This window comes from Pelophylax lessonae (assembly GCF_965119305.1).
Source record: "Pelophylax lessonae genome assembly, chromosome: 4".
Taxonomy (NCBI): domain Eukaryota; kingdom Metazoa; phylum Chordata; class Amphibia; order Anura; family Ranidae; genus Pelophylax; species Pelophylax lessonae.
In genome coordinates, this window is record NC_138771.1 from 226,459,038 (window position 1) to 226,479,002 (window position 19,965).

Below are 19,965 nucleotides of genomic sequence, written 5' to 3' on the forward strand. Positions count from 1 at the left end.
TTGATTGGTTTAATAGTGGTATTCACAGTATTCACTACAGTATTTGCAGTACAACACATTTAAGGTTAAGCAAGCGCAGTCTGAACATTCACCTATACTGGCCTATCTATTTGGATAGCATAGACAGCGGCTGCTCATAATACCAGTAATAATTTGGTGGTTACCTAGGTGTGGGTGTTTTATCTATATTTCTAAAGACCTGCTCCAGTTCACCTAGATCCAAGATATTCCTTAAAGTCTAAGGCAGGCCATACATTAAGCAATTTTCTTTCCTTCAACCCCAGCAGCTATTGTGCTCTGCTGGCAGGAGCCTTCCCCCCTTGCAAAATACAGTGATCATTGCTGACAGCTATAGCTGTCAGCAACAATTGGGAAAAAAACACCTGACAGGCTGGTTGTACTAGAGTTGTTTGATAGATCGAATATAATCAGCCCTGCCCGAAGACCAATCTAAATTCACTGAACTGGACAAATTTCAATCTGTCTATGGCTGTCTTTACTGTGGATGTGACCATTCACCACAGATGCACTAAAAACCAATGTATAAACCATATCAGCTACCCTTGCTCCCCCTTCCAGCAGTGATTTGGCAGCCCTCTAATCTCTAATGTAAACCCAAAGCAGGTGCTCTGAAAGGGAGCAGCAAGGTGAGCTGAACTGCTAAGAAAACCAACTTGACAATCTTCAGTGCCTCTGCTTTGAACTTTGAGGATGAATTCCTTATCCAAAGACACAGGACTCCTGATCTAACCACAAACTTCAAGTCCAGAGATCATCATACCTTACAGACACAATAGTTTATATACTATTAGCAGCTACCCATTCATTTCAGTAAAACAATAAAATAGTGGCTACAGTGGGGAGATGACAGACTCTGAGGAAGAGGTTAAGCCTCGAAACGCTTCAGCCGTCATCTTATCGGATATGGACGAATTTATGGACTATTCCTGACATTTGAGCAACTGAGCTCAATATGATCTATTTTCACCTATGTTTGTAGCCATTTTTAAATGTTGCATGAATAAAGCCTGTTAATGAGGATAATGCTCTAGGTCGGTGCGCCCTTTCTTTGTTTTTCTTTGGGAGATGACAGACAGGTTAGGCTCCAAAGGTACATTTTTCTAACTTGAGGTTTAGCTTTTGTTTTTTAAATCAGAATAAACTGCAGGATTTATGTTTCTAAGCCCAGTAAATCACTTTCTTAACATATAATTACTGTTAACAAAGTTATTAGGAGGACACTTTACTAGCTGTCATCGTTAATCTGATGACATTTAGGCTCATGTTTCATCTTAAGTAAGTGGTAAGCAATTGAAGTTATTAATAAATACAAGAGCTTAAGTTGACTCCATAAAATTTGACGTAGTATAATATGCCAAACATTTTGCTTTAAGACCTGCAAATATGCCCCTTTCCAAACTAGCTGTTAACAATATTGCTCATAAAGGTCCCTTGGTTTTTCAGCAGCTGCAGGAAGCTCAACAGGTAAAAAAATCTTGCAGCTGGATTCCTGGCCAAATACATTTCAGAGATCCACCAAAGCAACCGGCCTTGTTTCCTTTACAGCTTCTTCCTGTTTGGAGCTATCACTCATCATGGTACCATCATATAGTGCTTCTCAACCATTTTCTTATTTAGTTATTGAAGTTGATTAATAATAGTAAATTGCATTCAACTGGTTAGTTAGAAATTTGACTTGAGTTCTGCAATACCTATCATTTTAGCATAGACTTTATTGATTTGTACCTTTTATATTTTAAATACATAATTCTTATATGCCCACTAAATACATAAAATACTAATTACAGAACATAAAGGACTGAATTAACGTGGATGGTATTTCTAAAAGTTTTAGTTTTTGGATAGAGTAAGGTTAAAACCCATGTGGGTTATTTGGGAAAATTAGTTTTACTTACTGGTTTGTAGACACATAAGAAAGTGGAAGGAAATTTCTCCAAAGTGAAGGAAATCCTCTCTTATTGGTCACTGCAACAAGTGTGGCCATTGGAAGATTTCCCTTCTATTCTTGTGTAACCTAACTTTTAGTCCCTGGACTATTTGGGTGGGTCATTCTCCCTAGTAGTAACACTGAAAGAAAGTAGAAAGCATATTAGTAGAAATCCAGCAGCGAGTGGTGTTTACTTCAAGCAGTATTCATTAAGTGGTAGTATGAAGACTTGATGATAACAGATATTTGATTCTTAACCTCCCTGGCGGTATGATTCTTTCGGATTTTAGGTGCTGAAAGCGGTACCATTATTTTGCATGTAATTCTTAGGAATGAGCAGCCCAAACCAACTATTTACATATGATTTTCTTTTTTTTACTGTGCGTTCTTCTTTATAACATCTCGGGTATGATAAAGTTTGAAACACAAAATCATAAATTATAATATAATAAATAAATATAAATAAGTTAAAGTATGTATGTATACATATATATACTGTATATATACATATATAGACATATATACATATACATATATTATATATATGTGTATATATATATATATGTGTGTGTATATATATATATATATATATATATATATATATATATATACGTATATATGTGTATAATATTATTATTATACAGGATTTATATAGCGCCAACAGTTTGCGCAGCGCTTTACAATGTGAGGGAAGACAATACAGTTACAATACAATTCAAAACAGGAGAAACTAGAGGGCCCTGCTTGTTAGAGCTTACATATATATATATACACGTATATGTATATATATATATAAAGTACAGTAAAACTGCAGGAAAGGGCACTGGGGGCTAACTAATGTGAATCTATTTTATTTTGCAATGTATCAGTGTGTTTGGTGTGTTTTAGTTTTGAATTTGCCGCCTGTTCCACCCCCCTGCACGTTGCAGGAGACAGAAGCCGGGGCACACAGAGCATCGGGAGGAAGATCCGCCACCGCACATTGCTGGATCCAGGGGACAAGGTAAGTAACCCCTCTACCAGGATCCAGCGATCTTCCTAGCGGTACCCTGAGTGTGCCTCGGGGTTACCGCTTTTTGCACTGAAATTTAACCCCGAGCCACACTCGGGAATATCGCTAGGAAGGTTAAAGTGGTTGTAAACCTCAGAATTGAAATATGAACAAAACGTATCTCTCTATAGTGTGTACTTGTCTCAATCAAAAGTACTGAGTGTCATTTCTGTCTGCTGCTTTGTTCCTTCTTCTCCACCAAGAGAAAAATGGTGACAGGGGAGGGACCTCCAGCTGATTGACAGTCTTTGCTCTCTTCCTGTGTGCTGTGTAAAGAGGTGCGAGTCTCTTCCTTCTAATTAGCTCTAAAAGCTTTCCTCACTGAGCTCTGCAGAGTGTAACCTCAGCTCTCTGCCCCATTCATCTGAACTCTCAAACATGCTTATAAATTCAGCACTTTAAACGGATGTGGATAAGAGAAGACTGCAGATACAACTTGTGTAGGAGGATTTGTTTCATCTATGTGTAACATCTGAGGATAGTCCCTTCACTGGGTATCTGTAAGGGCTTGAAACCACCTTAAGGGAAAGTTTGTAGGTCTGAGGTATAAATATTTCCCACGCATAATAATATTGATCACGGGTGTTACCTTTTAACTGATGGCCATTATAAATAAATACCATGTTTAAATGATAAATACAGCTGAATGTGATCTATTTGGCAGTGAAGTGAAAGACCACTTCACATGAAAGCGTTTCTAAAGGCATTTTTTTTAAATTAAAATAATAAACATCTTATACTTCCTGCTCTGTGTAAAGCTATTGCACAGAGAGGCCAAGAACCTCCTCTTCAGGGGTCCCCCACTGGTGTTGTCTGCTGAGGGGGCACTCATGCAGGCTCAGGCTGCATGTGTCCATAAACACACACACAGTGGTTTGGCCCCACCCCCATTCCCTCTTCACAGCATTTGATTGACAGCAGCAGGAACTATTGGGTAAAGGGATAGGGGAGAGAAGAGATGCAGCCAGACACAGCGCTGGATCGATAAGGACTCAAGTGTTGAGGAAGCATAGTAAATTGTACAAACGTTTTTTACCTTAATGTAGGGAATGCATTAAGGTAAAAAATGTTTTAGCTTTAGAATGACTTTATGTTGTTCATTGGTAATATGTACTGCATACAATACTGTAATAAAACTGAGCCATAATGTATACCATACTTTTGTGGTATTGAAGAGGAGCAAACCTAGGATACTTTGTATGATCTGCTTGTCAGATAAATTATAAACCGCTGTCATCTTGTGCCATGAATATCATAAAATGTAGTGAACATTCACCCACTCGCCTGCTGTAGGTCGTGATTATCTACCCGCAGGAATAGGAAATATCTCAAAATAAACACAGTAAAGAACTTGAATTATTATTATGTGAAGAAACAGGTCAGGGTTTTCAAACAATAATTGACTTGGGCCTGGGTCCTGATAACAACAAGAAGATTTTTTTCCTGTGAAATCTACAATCAACTGCTGGACTGGGCGATGGGCTGGATAATCTAGATCCAGTGGTCACCCCAGTCTGGCCAGCTCCGCGTTAGATCAGCGGTGACATAGCCCCACTGGACAGGGGCTGGCCTGCGAATTAAAGGCTCTCGAGAGGTCACATACGACCGGGTCTCGGCCCATGTTGCAGCATTCCTCCTGGCCAACAGCCCCCCCATTTCGATAGCGAGGCGTTCTGTCTGGAGCAGTGCCCACCAGGTTCCTAGTAAGGTGAGTAGCTGTCCCCCCTCTCCCCCTGGAGAGTTTTGGGGTGGACGTGGGCCTCTCCATGGGACAGTTGGACCCCCAGGTTCCCCTCCTTCCCGTCAGGCACCTCCCTCATCTGTCCCACATCCTACCCCCCTCCACTTCTGCTGGGGCTGTGTGAGTGGTCTGGTCCACCTCCTGGGGTGGGGGCAGAGCGCTATCTTGCCTATGGGGACAGGGGGTGCGCCACTGGCGACCAGACGATCAGCTGTGCAGGGGGAGGGCTCCTGCAAGGCCCCCTGTCCTGCTTGTGCCTGTCCTTGAGGCCTAGGGATCCCTCCTGGGTCCCAGGGAGTCTTGTGGTGCCGCGCGGGGCCGCCATTTTGTTGTAGCCTTGTGCTGCAATGCACCGCAGCCATGTTTGTGTAGTTTGGTGTCCATTTTGCGGTGGTTTGCCACAGAAAACAGCGGCGGCCATGTCTGTGGAGCCTTCTGGGCGGCATTTTCGGCAGTGGGAGCCCCTCCTCATCCCCTGGTGCTGACTCCTGGATCCTTTAATTTCCTGATCGCGGCACGTGCAGTTCAGATTCTCCTGTTGGCTGCAGTGCATGGTTTCTGCGGGGTGGTGAGTCACTGTCCATCGATGCACTGACGGCGGTTCTGGAGTCCTTTGTGTCCTGGGTTGAGGTGGCTTTTGGGTGACGGGCTAACAAAAAGCACCCCCCACCTTCCCCTGCCTCATCTGTCTCATCAAATCCTGAATCTGATTCAGCCGCCGCAGACGTGGGTCACCCTAGTGGGTCTGCGACCACGCACCCTGAATCTTCAGATAGTGAGGACAATACCTCCACTACTGCAACCGCACACGAAAAGGATGCACTGGTGGATGCACTGATTGTATATGTGCATGATTCCTTAAAGGTGGAGGACGCAGCTGCGATGGAGGCACAGGTTCCCTTTGGCACTCACAACCTATCGGGAGCGGCAAAGGTGTTCCCTTTCCCTTCCTATTTTGACAAAATTGTCACTAAAGAGTGGGGATGACCAAAGCGTCTCCTTGGGGTCCCCAAGCGATTTACTGGGCGATACCTCTATGAGGAGTCCCTTCTTAAGAAGTGGACTGTTCCATCGGTGTTGGACCCTCTGGTTTCCAGATTAAACAAGGCAATCATGATTCCAGTTGAAGAGTCCCCGGCCTTTAAGAACCCGGCTGGCAGGAAGGCGGAGACTGTGGCTCGCACTATGTACACTCTGGCTGGTTCGGTACGGAGGCTGGTATTCAAGTTGTCTGTGATGCCTTTTTGGTTGCGGCTCCCCTAGTGGCTCGGCTTTCTGTTTCGGCAGTGGTCCTCCGGCATGTCTTTTGGCTCAAATGCTGGCCTGTGGACCAGACTTCTGAAAAGGCCTTTAATGATCTTCCTTTTCAAGGAGATCAACAAAAATAGTCCTGGCGCTGAACCTCTGGACGACCACCTCTAGGGGTACTAGAACCATGAACCACAGGAGTATGGTAATGGAGGCAGTGAAAAGGAGAATTCCTCAAGATTGATACCACACACAGTGCTGCCAAATTCCTAGCACAGGATGAAAATGCATACAGTGAAAGGACTAGAAGGAGGGATTGCGCATAGCGGTAGTGTATAAGGCTGGATATCACTGGATAAAAAACAGTCAGTGAAATGTAACGGTTAAAAGGCTTGACAAAGCGCATGCGCACGAAACATGTAGTCACGGCAACGAGAAGCTTGCGTTCCACGCTGGTCTATGCTCTGTCCTGCCCATGGCCCACTGACGCTTGTGTGACGAGGCTCCCGGAAGTGACACGAGGTCCGGCGATTGTGTGAAACGGCCGACACACATACGCCGGGCTGTTCTCCATCTCTGCTTTACTCCCCATCAGGATCCACTCCCTGTCCCTCTAGGATTTGGCCAAGTGGTATTCAATCTGACTGAGTGGGACCCCCGCAACGCCCTCACATGACGCCCAGGACCTGAAGACCGGTGGTTGGTTGATGCATTTTTATCTGGTAACTTCAATAAACTTTTAACCGTTACATTTCACTACACTACCGATATGCGCCATCCCTCCTTCTAGTCCTTTCCTTTCAAGGAGATTGCCTGTTTGTTGCTATTCGGATAACATCATTAAAGGTCCCACGGGGTGGGGGGGGGAGAGTACCTTTCTTCTGCAGGCTCCTAAGGGCTGGGACCCTCTTCGTAGACGTGGGCCCTCCTTCTCGGCTCATTAGAAGTTTTTTTTTGTCCCTCAGGGTTGACTTACACGGGTTAAAAGCCTTTCAGGCTTTTAAACGGGACAAGAATCCGCTGTGCCTGGAATATTGGATGGATCATCTCCAAGGATGTCCAGTGCGCATTCAATCAGGCAATGCCACGGCCGTGGCTTACGTTAATCACCAATGGGGGCACAAGAAGTGTCTTGGCGACTCTGGAGTTAGCCGGCATTCTCAGGTGGGCAGAATGTTTTGTTCCCGCCCTCTCCTCTGTACACATTCCCAGAGTGGAAAACTGTCAGGCGGATTACCTCAGTCAGCAGGCGTTGGACCAGGGGGAATAGTTTCTTCATTCGGAGGTGTTTCATCAATTGTGTCTCCGGTGGGACATCCCTGGGGTGGATCTGTTGGAGTCTCGGTTCAACAGAAAGGTGCAGAGGTTCGTGGCACAGTCACAGGATCCCCTGGCAGATGCCACAGACGCCCTGGTGGCCCCGTAGTATCAGTATTGTCTGATTTACAGCTTTCCTCCTCTCAAGCTTCTGCCAAGACTTCTACACAGTATTGAGGCAGAAGGGATTCTGTCATCTTAGTGGCCCTGGACTGGCCTCAGTGGGCCTGGTACGCTGATCTGGTGCGGCTGGTTGCCAACGTTACCCTGGAAGCTTCCTCAGGGAGGTTCTGCTGTCCCAAGGGCCAATTCTCCATCCTGCTTTACAGTCACTGGCTTTAACGGCTAAGATGTTGAAAGCCAGGTGCTAAAGGATAGAGGTTTTGTCTGAATCAGTGATTCCAATGGTATTAAAAGCTAGGAAATCTACTTCTGGGAAGATCTACCATCGTACGTGGAAGACATACATTGTGTGGTGTGAGTCTCTTGGGTATCATCCTCGTTCCTTCTCGGTGGCTCGGATCTTGACCTTCCTTCAGCGGAGGGTTGAACGGAAATTGGCCTTGAGTACCATCAAGGGCCAGGTGGTGGCTTTGGTAATGTTCTTCTAATGATCCATGGCCACACACTCCCTGTTGCCTACCTTTCTTCAGGGTGTTCAACATTTGGTTTCTCCAGTGCGGTCCCTGTTGCCCCGAAACTGGCGTTGTTATCCTGTCGTTCACCTTACTTGGTGATTCACAGAGATATGGTGGTTCTTCGGCCTTGTCCGTTGTTTCTTCCAAAGGTTGTCTCTGATTTGAATGAAGACATTGTGTTGCCTTCCCTGTGTCCCAGGCCAAAACATCTTAAGGAAATTGCCTTGGAGTCTTTCAAGAAGTCAGACTCACTATTTGTGCTTACAGATGGGCCTCGGAAAGGGTTGCCCACTTCCTCTGTGACCATTTCCATATGGATCAGACAGACAGTTATTCAGCCTATTCCATCAGGGGTCAGGTCTCTTGGGCCTCCCGTCATCAGGCGTTGAAGTGGATGAGTTGGCATCTGCGGATGCTTCTTTTGGCCACAAGGGTTAGCAGGCTGCTGTTTAGAGGACCTGGTCCTTTTAAGGGTGTATTGTTTTTTTCAGGTGTGCTCCAGTTGTTTTGGCTGAGCCCCTGTTGCCTGGTTGGTTACTGTTTAGCCTGGGGAATTTTTGCTGTTCCCACCCCTCATGTTTAACACTGCTTTGGGTCATCCCAGTGGGTAAGAAAGATCAGGAGCTGTGTCCGTCAATGAACGAAAGAGAAAATGGGATTTTTGACTTACTGTAAAATCCATTTCTCTGATGTTCACCCCTATGTGGATTTGAATTTTCTTTTGGCACTGCTTGTAACAAAACTGAATACCTATAGCAGAGAGAGGGAGTATACCCCCTGGGACTGCCCATAGGCATAGCCACACTTTTTTCTGCCTAGTGTTCTACTCCTGTAGGGGCAGTATAACCCAATGTTTAAGAAGATCAGGAGCTGTGTCCATCAATGAACATCAGAGAAATGTATTTTACGGTAAAATAAAAATCCAATTTTTTGTTTTATTGATCAATAAAAAGAATAGGCCCAAGCAGGCATTGGTAATCCATTCAGACCTGTAGACCCTAATGACTTAGTAGGATGATTTTAAAGGCAAAGTATTCTACTTCCCTGTTGCTATGATCCTTCACAGCTGGAGTGAAAATGAGAACAGATGACGTTTTGGTCTACCACAAAAATTGGCTAACACTTCCTATTTGTAGACTCAGTCCCTGATCATCAGTGTAATCAGAAGAATGAGTGGATGAGGTATGCCTCCAATAATGTCAAACTCCTGTTGGACACCTGAGAGGCTAGATAAATACATAGGTACTGCTACAGGTGCTGAAGGGTTCTGCTGCTTCTTATTGGGAATTTTATACTAAACATACATCATTTTTACTGATCCCTGAAAGACATACACACTTTGGATTTTAAATATCAGGCTACTTTACCTGTTAAATCTGAGGTTCACCAGTCTGTATAAAATAGCAAGTCAGGGTGCGATCGCTCGGTTCTCAGTGCAGAGACGCCGGGGGACAGCTACATCCACCAAGGTAAGTATAAATAGGGAGAAAAACCAAACCCCATACTTTTCTTTTAACATGTAAATTAAGTAATTTCCAAACTTTGAAAGTTATGTTTTTCCAAGCAGTGAAATCTGCAAAATTGGACCACCTTGACTGTTCTGTGGCTACTAACAACTACAGCTGTTCTCTCAGGGCTAGTAGATTAGATTCAGTGTATTTTGATGGTCATTATGCTGGAAAGTGTGAAGAATCCAAGGAACCTGAGTGAATACAGAGGGGTAAATCTCCACAAAACGAATGTAAACATTGTTATTTTTCCTCCTAGTTATCTGTAGTTTAGAACCTAAAGTTACCTTTGCCAAGCCAAAACATTTTTAGTTAGTATTGGATAGAATGGGTAAGAATTATGACCTCTATTGCTATCTGTGTCCTTGCTGGGAAGATTTAGGCCCCTTTGACACGTGTGGGACTTGTCCTGCAACTTGGGACTGCAAAGTCACATGACAAGTCGCACCCTATGATTTCCAAGGATTACCGTTTATATCTGTGCGACTTCAAATAGCAGCGACTTCAAAGTAGTCCCTGCACTACTTTGGTCCGACTTTGATGCGACTTGAGGTCTATAGACCTCAAGACTACACAGGCATTGCTTCAAGTTGCGCCAAAGTCGCGTGTCAAAGTCATGTGACTTTTAGGTCACACAAGTGTGAAAGGGCCCTTAACCTCACTCTATTGATCCTGGTTACCATTGTCAAAAAGTGATGGCAAATCCAACATTTTTAATTTGTCACATAAACAGGAAGTAAGGGAAAATCTTTTGAATGGGGCACTTGTTCCAGTGACAGCTGTCGAAGAGGGGAACTTCCCTCATTTTGTAGAAATTTCCTTTTAATTCCTGTTATATCTCTGGAGAAAGAAATGAAGGAAAATCTCCCCAAAGGGACGAAAAAAACCTGACCAGTTTTAATCTCTCCCAACTCTGTTTAGAGATGAAAAGTTAGTAGACATTTTGGCTTTACATAACACTGAGCCCCGGTTCACACTTATGCGAGTGCGGGGTTCGCATATAATGTCGGAGCGCACTGCTCCTTCATTACATGCGATCGGCTGTGCGGTGCAAGTTTAGCCATACACTTTGTATGGCTAAATTCGCACCGCAACCGCAGCAAACACGCACAGGACCCTTTTTGGAAGCCGCATCAGGATCGAATCGCACTGCGGTTCACACTTGTGCGATCCGATCCTGTGCGAACTGCACGATCGCACTGCGATATGCGATCAAACTGGGGGTGTCGTTAAGATTACATTGACACCCCCAGTGTATCGCATATGGCAGTGTGAACTGCCGGGGGAGCGTGTGCGATGCGGGAACAGGCTGCGGATTCGCAGCCTTCCCGCATCACATAAGTGTGAACCGGACCTTAAAACTTCAACTCTGGACTGCTTTTAAATGTACCCATATAGCAGGATTCCTTCCATAGTGCAGGGGTTAATGCTTGTTTGGCTAGGGCGGTAATGGAACAAGCACAAATTTAAAGATATCCAACTCCCTCCCCCACTGTCTGACACTCTGAGTTGTGGAAAAGACCTTACTTTCCTCTTGCACAATGCAGGGCTACAAGTCCTGCACTGTCAGACTTGTATAAAGTACTCGAAATTTCTACTTGAGTAAAAGTACAAGTGCTCGATCAAAACGTGACTTGAGTAGAAGTGGAAGTGCTTGCAGAAAAAAGTTACTTAAGTAGAAGTACTAAAGTATTCAACATTTTTTTTACTTAAGTATTGCAAGTAGTTTTTTCAAAAAAATTGCTACTTAAGTACTAAAAGTAAAAAGTACCAGTAGTTTTGAAAAAAAAATTCTACTCAAGTACTGAAAGTAGAAGTACAAGTACTGTGTTATGTAGTTATTAAAGAAAGAAGTCAAAAGTTTGAACATCATATTGTTTTTTATTATTTCAAATGATTTATTCAAATGATTAACCTGTGTTTGTCAGTAGTTTCTTGATGCACTTTAAGCGCTGTAGCACCATTTATTTGTTTGTTTCATATTTTCTTTTTATTGGAAAGATTTGGTATAGCAGCTTTTATTATACACAGCCTTTATTTTCGTATGCGCTGATTTACAAATGACATTATACACATTTTTTTGAACTTCATGAAACCTGCCATCTACTGTTCTGGCAGTGGTAATTTTTTTAAAAGTAACGAGTAACTATGCAGCACAAAAAAAAAATACTTGAGTAGAAGTATCGAAATCATCGAAAAAATGTAGTGAAGTAAAAGTAGAAGTAGGAGAAAAAAATTCTACTCTAGGAAAGTACAGATACCGCATTTCGGTACTTAAGTACAGTACTTAAGTAGTTGTACTTCGTTACTATACATCTCTGTGCACTGTGCATTATGATGTCAGGCCAGGCAGTGACGTATAGTGGCTTCAGAGAACCTGTTGGGAAGCAAGGAGTAAGGCAAGTTTGTGTACTTACTGTTTCCTTCCTAGCCAAACAAACATTTAACTCGTGCAGTGCAGGAAGACCACACAGCATGGATGAATTTAAGCGCAGCCCTGGGCTCTAAGGATCCTTTAACACGGGCTTTCCACACGGCGGACTCAGTTTTGCTCAGCGGGGATGGATCCGCCGATCCCCGCTGAGCAGGCAGATGACAGGTCAGTCTCTGCTTACTGTGCAGAGACAGACCTGTCAGATCCCACTCTCCTCTATGGGGAGATCGGATGAAAATGGACCGCCTGTCCGTTTTCGTCCGATCCGATCTTTCAGATGGATGGAAAATAGGGTTTCCATCCGTCTGGATTTCACGAACCACATTGAATCAGATTGCAGCGGGTGTCAGTGGACATGTCACCGCTGACATCTGCTGCTCCATAAAGGTACGTGGAGCATCCAATCAGGACCCGATCGGAAAGCCCGTGTGAAAGGGGCCTAACTCAATGCAGATGAGGAAAAAAAAACAACACTTATAATTCTGTTAAAAGAAAATGTATCTTTAGTTTCAGCTAGTGCAAGTAGCGGAATTCATCATGATATCAGCTTCTCATAATCCCCCAGCAGTAGCATTCATATTGGGAGAGAAAGGGACAGCTCTAGGACCTAGTCAATTTCTGCTTCTGTGCACATGTGCTTACAGAGAACATCTGATTGAAGGAGAGAGCAGAGCAATGACCTCAGAGTTCTGCCTCTCCATTGTCCATTTAGCAGGCTTGAATGAGTTTTGACAAGTATACCTACAGCGGAACGTAACTCTTGCAATTAACATTGAATGTACTTTTAATCCTTATGCTTCTAACACTAGCAAATAGATAGTAAAGTATATCATATTTACTTGTATTAAACTTTTTTTATATATTTGGTAAGTTACTTCCTGGTTTCCAGGCCTCGACAAATGATGTCATACATTCATACACCACAGAAGTCTTCAAAAGGGGAGGAGAGGTTTCCTCATGTAATGCACACCTGGTGGACCAGTCCTATACTCAGTAGATTCTGGCCCAAATTACTTAAGCTTTTACAGACCTATTTAATGGCTTCATCCCAAGAGACCTCTGGTTTACACTTCTCCATCTTCAACCTTCTGCCCTCAATAAAAGCATATTGAGATTAGCCACCTAGTACTGGCTGCCAAACAAATTATTGCAAGAGCTTGGAAGAAAAAGTTCACACATTTCATGGACGTTCGTCAACATATAGGCACATTTTTTTATCAATGAAAAACTTACTGGCATTCTCCTTACCAACCATAAAAAATCTTGCAGTGTGGACCCCATGGATACATTACCCCACCCTTCACTACTATAGCAAGCTTTGCCTTCCTATAGGTAGCACACTTTGGAGGAGTACATATGGAGAGCCCCGATGTCTTCTCCCCTTTCCTATGTGCCTCAATTTCCCCCTCTCTTTTCTCACTCCTTTTCTGCTAAATCCCTCTTTCTCTCCTGTTGAGCCTTCACTCCATACTGTTCTCTCTCTTTGTTGTATAGGATTTTTTTAGATGGACCACGTTCATCTCCTCCCAACCCCCCCCCCCCCCACCCCCCTCTTTTTTTTTTTCTTGCCCCAAATTCACACCACTCCTGGCAATAAGCAAAAAGCTAAATACTACCCAAGATTTAAAAATGTCCAACCCTTGACAATTAGAGAAAAAATAACCTTCCTTTTTTAAACTGGACGAGACAATCTGTGTTAACATCTCTCAAGCCAGATCCTTAGCACATCCAAACACTGCATCCTGGACACATTATTTCTTGTGAGCCTGTTATTTCCATCTACATGGACATGATCCTGTATTCATTCTTGTCATTCAATTAAAGCGTTTGTTAACCTAGAAAAAAAAAAATATTGATCATTTTCCTTAAAGCATGTTATATAGTTCAGTGCTTGTGCTGTGTAATTTGGCCCCTTTTATCACCCAAAATACCTGGCTGATCCTGCCTGGCTATGTCCTCCCCACTGTAAACTGACCACAATAAACCATGGCTGCTGAGCCCTGACACCGTGGTCAGTCTATGTGCCTCCGTCATGCGCAGCCCCCCCCCCCCGTCTGACTGCTTCTGTGTCAGTGCCCGCCCCCCTCTTCTCTTGCTGCTGAAGTTTAATTTAAAGTTTCATCCCATCTTGTCTGTTTAATAATCCTATGTGCCCCTGTGTCTGTGTTTTATAAAAATAAGCCATTCTTTACCAGTTTTCAGAGCGCCTATTGCCGCTCACGTGACACGCCGCCTCTCTCCTCCTCCCCTCCCGACTGACATCAGCGGGGAATCCTCAGCCCCACCTGCTGCGACTGTCAGATGGGAAAAGGAGAGAGACCGCAGGTCACGTGAGCGGCAATTGGCGCTCTGAAAACTAGTAAAGAATGGCTTTTTTTAAAAACACAGACACAGGTGCACACAGGGTTATTAAACAGACAGGATGGAGTAAAGTGGCTTAACAACCACTTTAACTGTTTGTTAATTGTGTGATTTCATATTCTTCTTTAAAAACCTTTTCATAAAAACTCATTGAAAGTGAAACACAAGAGTTTCTTCTGTTAGTGACAAAAGCTTACTTTATTAGACACATATATGCTATATTAATTTTAGTGGTAACATACACTTTAAACATTTCCCATATAGGAACTTAGGATATGTATTTAGCTGCTTGCCAGAGTTCTATCTACAATTAATTTTCTACTTCTGTTTGAAGAAATCATATGTGTTATGTTAAGTCACACAAGGAGGTCATAAAGAGAAGCATGTCTTTGGCTTTTTCTGTATTCACAGTTTTGCTTTCTGCAAGCTTGCCTTGGATGTTTACAGTGGAGAATGCAGAAACTGTACAGATCCAAATATGGTAGGCTGTTAGTTGGAAACTGCAGAGAAGGCTATGTATATTGTCAGTCTTCCATATGTATACTGTATATATACTTTTATTTTTTCTTTGTGTTCATATGAATATTCCAGTACAGATTTGGAGACACAGAATAACCTTTTATAATTTAAATGTGAAGGCTACCATTGCTGACTGCTTCTAAAAATGCTTTCTCCCTGGCATCTTTAGACAAACAGAGACTCTTGTTTTTCAAGCCAAAGTAGATTTGGCTTATGCCTGGTACACACACACCGATTGTTGGCCGACCGATCGGCCGTCTTTTGTTCAGTGTTGTTGGTTGAAATGTGCTCTAGACTGCACACAAATTTTTTCGGCCAACAACAACCAACTGCAGAAGTGATGTCATGTGATGGTTGACTTTCCGTGTGTTTTTTCTTCTCTGAGCATGCCCAGTCTTGCTCATCTGATTTTTGTCTGCCGAAATCTGTACTGACTGACGAACAATCGGCCGTTCTTTTGACGGCCAACAAAAATTTTATAGCATGCACACCTGATTTTGTTCGGCCAAAAAGTCGCAGTCGGTTGTCGGAAGCATCCTACTAACAAGCCGACAATCGGCCGATCGGACGTTGGCCGAAAATTCACGGCTAACAATCGGTGCGTGTGTACGAGGCATTAGGAATTGTCCAGGTTTTTTTTTTTTTTTTTTTACATCATTAATCAATGCAAATGTAAAGCAGAATTGATAATGTTAAAAGTTTGTTTTGTAGCACCACACGGTAACTCTGCAACTCCACATTTGTAAAACATATGGTTGATAAAAATCCTGTAAGGAACACAGTTTATATGTTTGCCAGCACATGCACAGAAATTAGCATTTTTAAGAGTTTATATATCTAAGAGATCCTGAATGCGCATATTTACAATTCATGGGTTGTCTTTTCTAAGTATGATAAAAACAAATTTTCTTTGGGCATTTCCCAAAAAATAACATTAAATGTCTGCACCTGTCAATGTGGTCCTTTTTATATGGAAAAGCACATTATAACCATATGTCTATAAACATCCATTACACTATAAGAATGTATTTCTTTTAAAACTGCAGGCATATTTACAGAATTATTATTTTTTTAGTAATTAACATATCATTTGGGTAATTCAGCAACCAGAATCTGAGAATGTTGACAGATGGTGCGCTCACGTTCTGTGTCATAAATACATATGTACAATAGTTTCCTGTTTTGCTTGTGCTTGAATTGAATACAACCCGGCCTTCACAATGAAAAGTTTATTATGTAATGTAAATCCCTTATTTCTGAAACCATGTGCGGTCAAGGTCTGCATTTATTGCAGTAAACAGAACATGCCTTTTACAATAATGCAGTTTCAATTCTGTTCTTACTTGTAATACATTTTTCTTTTTTTTTTTTTTGGTGGTACAGTCAGTGATTCACGCTGGTAGTAATGCCTCAGAATAATGTTATAAACCTCATAAGATGAAATAGTTTGCTGCCTGTCCAATGTAAATGGATGTGCCCCATAACGTCTGCCACTGTAATATTAGGTATTGGAATTGCAGCTAAATTAACTTGAGGATAATTCTACAAAGGACATACTGTATATCCTGGCTACACATATACACTATATTACCAAAATATTGGGACGCCTGCCTTTACACGCACGGGAACTTTAATGGCATCCGAGTCTTAGTCCGTAGGGGTCAATATTGAGTTGGCCCACCCTTTGCAGCTATAACAACTTTAACTCTTCTGGGAAGGCTGTCCACAAGGTTTTAGAGTGTGTGTATGGGAATGTTTGGCCATTCTTCCAGAAGCACATGTGTGAGGTCAGACACTGATGTTGGACAAAAAGGCCTGGCTCGCAGCCTCCGCTCTAATTCATCCCAAAGGTGTTATATAGGGTTAAAGTCAGTACTCTGTGTAGGCCAGTCAAGTTCCTCCACCCCAAACTCACTCATCCATGTCTTTATGGCCTTGCTTTGTGCACTGGTGTGCAGTCATGTTGGAACAGGAAGGGGCCATCCTCAAACTGTTCCCACAAAGTTGGGAGCATGAAATTGTCCAAAATGTCTTGGTATTCTGAGGCCTTAAGAATTTCCTTCACTGGAACTAAGGGGGCCAAGGCCAACCCCTGAAAAACAACCCCACACCATAATCCCCCCTTCACCTAATGATGTGAACCAGTGCACAAAGCAAGGTCCATTATGAGTGAGTTTAGAGTGGAGGAACTTGACTGGCCTGCACAGAGTCCTGACCTCAATCTGATAGAAACACTTTTGGAATGAATTAGAGCAGAAACTTGCGAGCCAGGCCTTCTTGTCTTACTCCAATGCTTGACCTCACAAATGCACTTCTGGAAGAATGATTAAACATTCCCATAGACACACTCTTAAAACCTTGTGGACAGCCTTCCCAGAAGAGTTGAAGCTGTTATAGCTGTAAAGGGTGTGCCAACTCAATACTGAACCCTACGGACTAAGACTGGGATGCGATTAAAGTTTGTGTGCGTGTAAAGGCAGGTGTCCCAATACTTTTGACAATATAGTGTATCTTAGGAATTTGAGGATTTTAAATTGGCCAAATTTGCTTACAGTTTAGAAGTGTTCTGGTAGATTAGGCTCTCTGATCATTTCCAGTAATAATGAATATCTTTTGAGTCAGGGTGACATATATAGATGCACTAATAACACTTTATATGTGGTCCTACACTTTTAATAGCTTGGATGATAAATATCTGTCGATCAAATTGGCCAATTTCTGTGTTTGACTAAATTTTTTTGTTTCTGCTTGTTTAGATAGTTTAGAGACCCCTGGACTAGCATGACAGGCAGTAAGGGATGCTGCGTGTGCCCTATGGCCAACAAGGGCCTGGTAGCTAGTATTTAAAGTGCACCAGTCAAAAATAGAACATAGATACTAACCTTTTTGGATATGCTGTTTGTCTGGCTGCTGACATTCCTGAGTCAATGTTTTGAGTTACTTGCCTGAAACACATATGCTAAAGAGTTCTTTACTTGACATCCCTGATCTGTATTCTAGATATCAGAAAGGGATGCAATGGCAGACTTCCATATTTGTCTGCCTACAGATTTACTTTAATATGGTTACAGGAATCTAGGTCCTGTACTACACATATAGAATGCATTAGGTTGCATTACTTAAAAATTAAAGAACCTATTCAGTTGACAACAGTAGAGATTGCATGTATGCTGACCAGAAAGGTTGCAGGGACAATTATTTTTATAGCATGTTAGCCTGGTATATTAGTGTTAACTAAGAATTAAAGTTTGTGTCCAGCCAAAAGGTTTTTCCTTCCTAAAAGTACGTCTTGACATACATTTGAAGACGACCTTAGATGCTGAATATCAGTTGGATGTGCATGCTTGATATTGATGCCACCCAACTATTCCTCATAAGAAATATAAAATAGATGTGTTTATAGGTGTCACTGTACTTGTTCAAATTCTCCTTGGCTCTGCTTTTAAGGAAATCCCAGTCAGGCATTACATTTATTTAGCAAAGGGTTTATTTCGTTTAAAGGGTTTCTGCTGAGGTCTAATGCTACTCCTGAATCCAGAATGGATTCTCCATACTAACAGTTGCATGTATGCATTAGGAATTGGAGAATGATGGCGTGTAAGAGGATAAGACACCGTATGGATCATATTTTTGTCTTCTGTTTTTAAGGCACGGAGGAAGGAAGTTTTTGTTCAAGAACGATATGGAAGATTTAATCTTGGAGATCCATTCCTTGCTCTTCAGCGAGACTTTGAAGCAGGTGCTGTTGATAAAGAAAAGAGGCCTATTTGTAGCAATCCCCTCACTATCTTGGAAGCTGTCATGGCACACTGCAGGAAGATGCAGGAAAGGATGTCTGCTCAACTTGCTGCTGCTGAGAGAAGACAAAGAAAGGCAAGTGAAGCTGTTTAAAGTTAATGAATTATGGTTTATAACCACTTTACCACTGGAGGATTTTGCTGTCTTACGTCCAGGCCACTTTTTGCGATTCGGCACTGTGCGATTTTAACTGACAATTGCGCGGTCGTGCGATGCAGTACCCAAATGAAATTTACGTCCTTTTTTTCCCACAAACAGAGCTTTATTTTGGTGGTATTTGATCACCTGTGCGATTTTTACTTTTTGTGCTATAAACAAAAAAAAAGCTTACAAATTAAAAAAATAACAATATTTTTCACATTTTTTTATATGAAATTCCCCCCAAAAAAATGTAAAAATCTAATTTTTTTTTAATTTTTGGCCAATTTGTTTTCTGCTACCTATGTTTGGTAAAAAAATCACAATAAGTGTATTTTGATTAGTTTGCGCAAAAGTTATTGCGTTTACTAACTAAGGGAAAGATTTCTGTCATTTTTGGTGTTTTTTTTTTAACGAGTAATGGCAGCGATCTGCAATTTTTTTTTTGCGGGACTGCGACATTGCGGCGGACAGATCGGACCCTTGACTGACATTTTTTACACTTTTGGGGGTACCAGTGACATTTCTACAGTAATCAGTGCTATATATATGCACTGTTACTGTAAAAATGACACTGGCTGGGAAGGGGTTAATTTTATTGGAGAGGGAGGGGTTAATGTATGCGTGGTGCTTACTAACGTGTGTGGGGGGAGGTGACTGAGTGACACGGGGAGGGATCGCATGTTCAGCTATGCTGAACCCTGCAATCTGTCACTGTTTGTCACTTAGGAGATCCGCCCGCTTTGTTTACACAAGCGGGCGGATCTCCAGGCTCGATTACCCGACGATCGGGGAAGAGCGGCGGTAATCACTGCTGCTCCTCCCCTGGCCCGACTCCCGCTGTGACTGAAAACAGCGGGAGCGAGCCTCCGGGGGCGCGCGAGCGCCACCCACAAGGGGAGGAGTCCAGCGACGTAGGTCTACGTCGCTGGACGGAATCGAGCCACTTTGCCGCAGTAGAGTCCCAGTGACTGGTCGGCAAGTGTTTAAAGCAAATCTGAATTGTAAAATACTTTGCTTGAACCAACAGTCTCGGCTTATTGCAGGCACCTTTGTGTGCCCAGACATTAGTGTTTAGTGTAAGCATGCTAAATGCCTGGATCCTTTTATTATGCAAAGTTTTATGTATTAATTGGTGAGAAACCTGACCCCATCCCTCCCATTTGCTGAGCCCTATAATTGGTTGGTGAGGTTCCCATCACGGTATATGTCCAAATGTGAAGATGATGGGGGGAGCTCAGAGACAACCCAGGGTGTATGTGTA

General features: G+C 42.7%; 1 protein-coding gene across 1 annotated transcript in view; it reads left to right on the plus strand.

Moving 5' to 3' along the window:
- Positions 1-19,965, plus strand: part of CTTNBP2 (cortactin binding protein 2) — a 207,413-nt gene that overhangs the window by 100,174 nt on the left and 87,274 nt on the right. Inside the window, exon 3 of the mRNA XM_082255315.1 lies at positions 18,414-18,638. Within this exon, the coding sequence (XP_082111441.1) occupies positions 18,414-18,638 (225 nt within the window). The remainder of the gene's footprint in view (positions 1-18,413; positions 18,639-19,965) is intronic.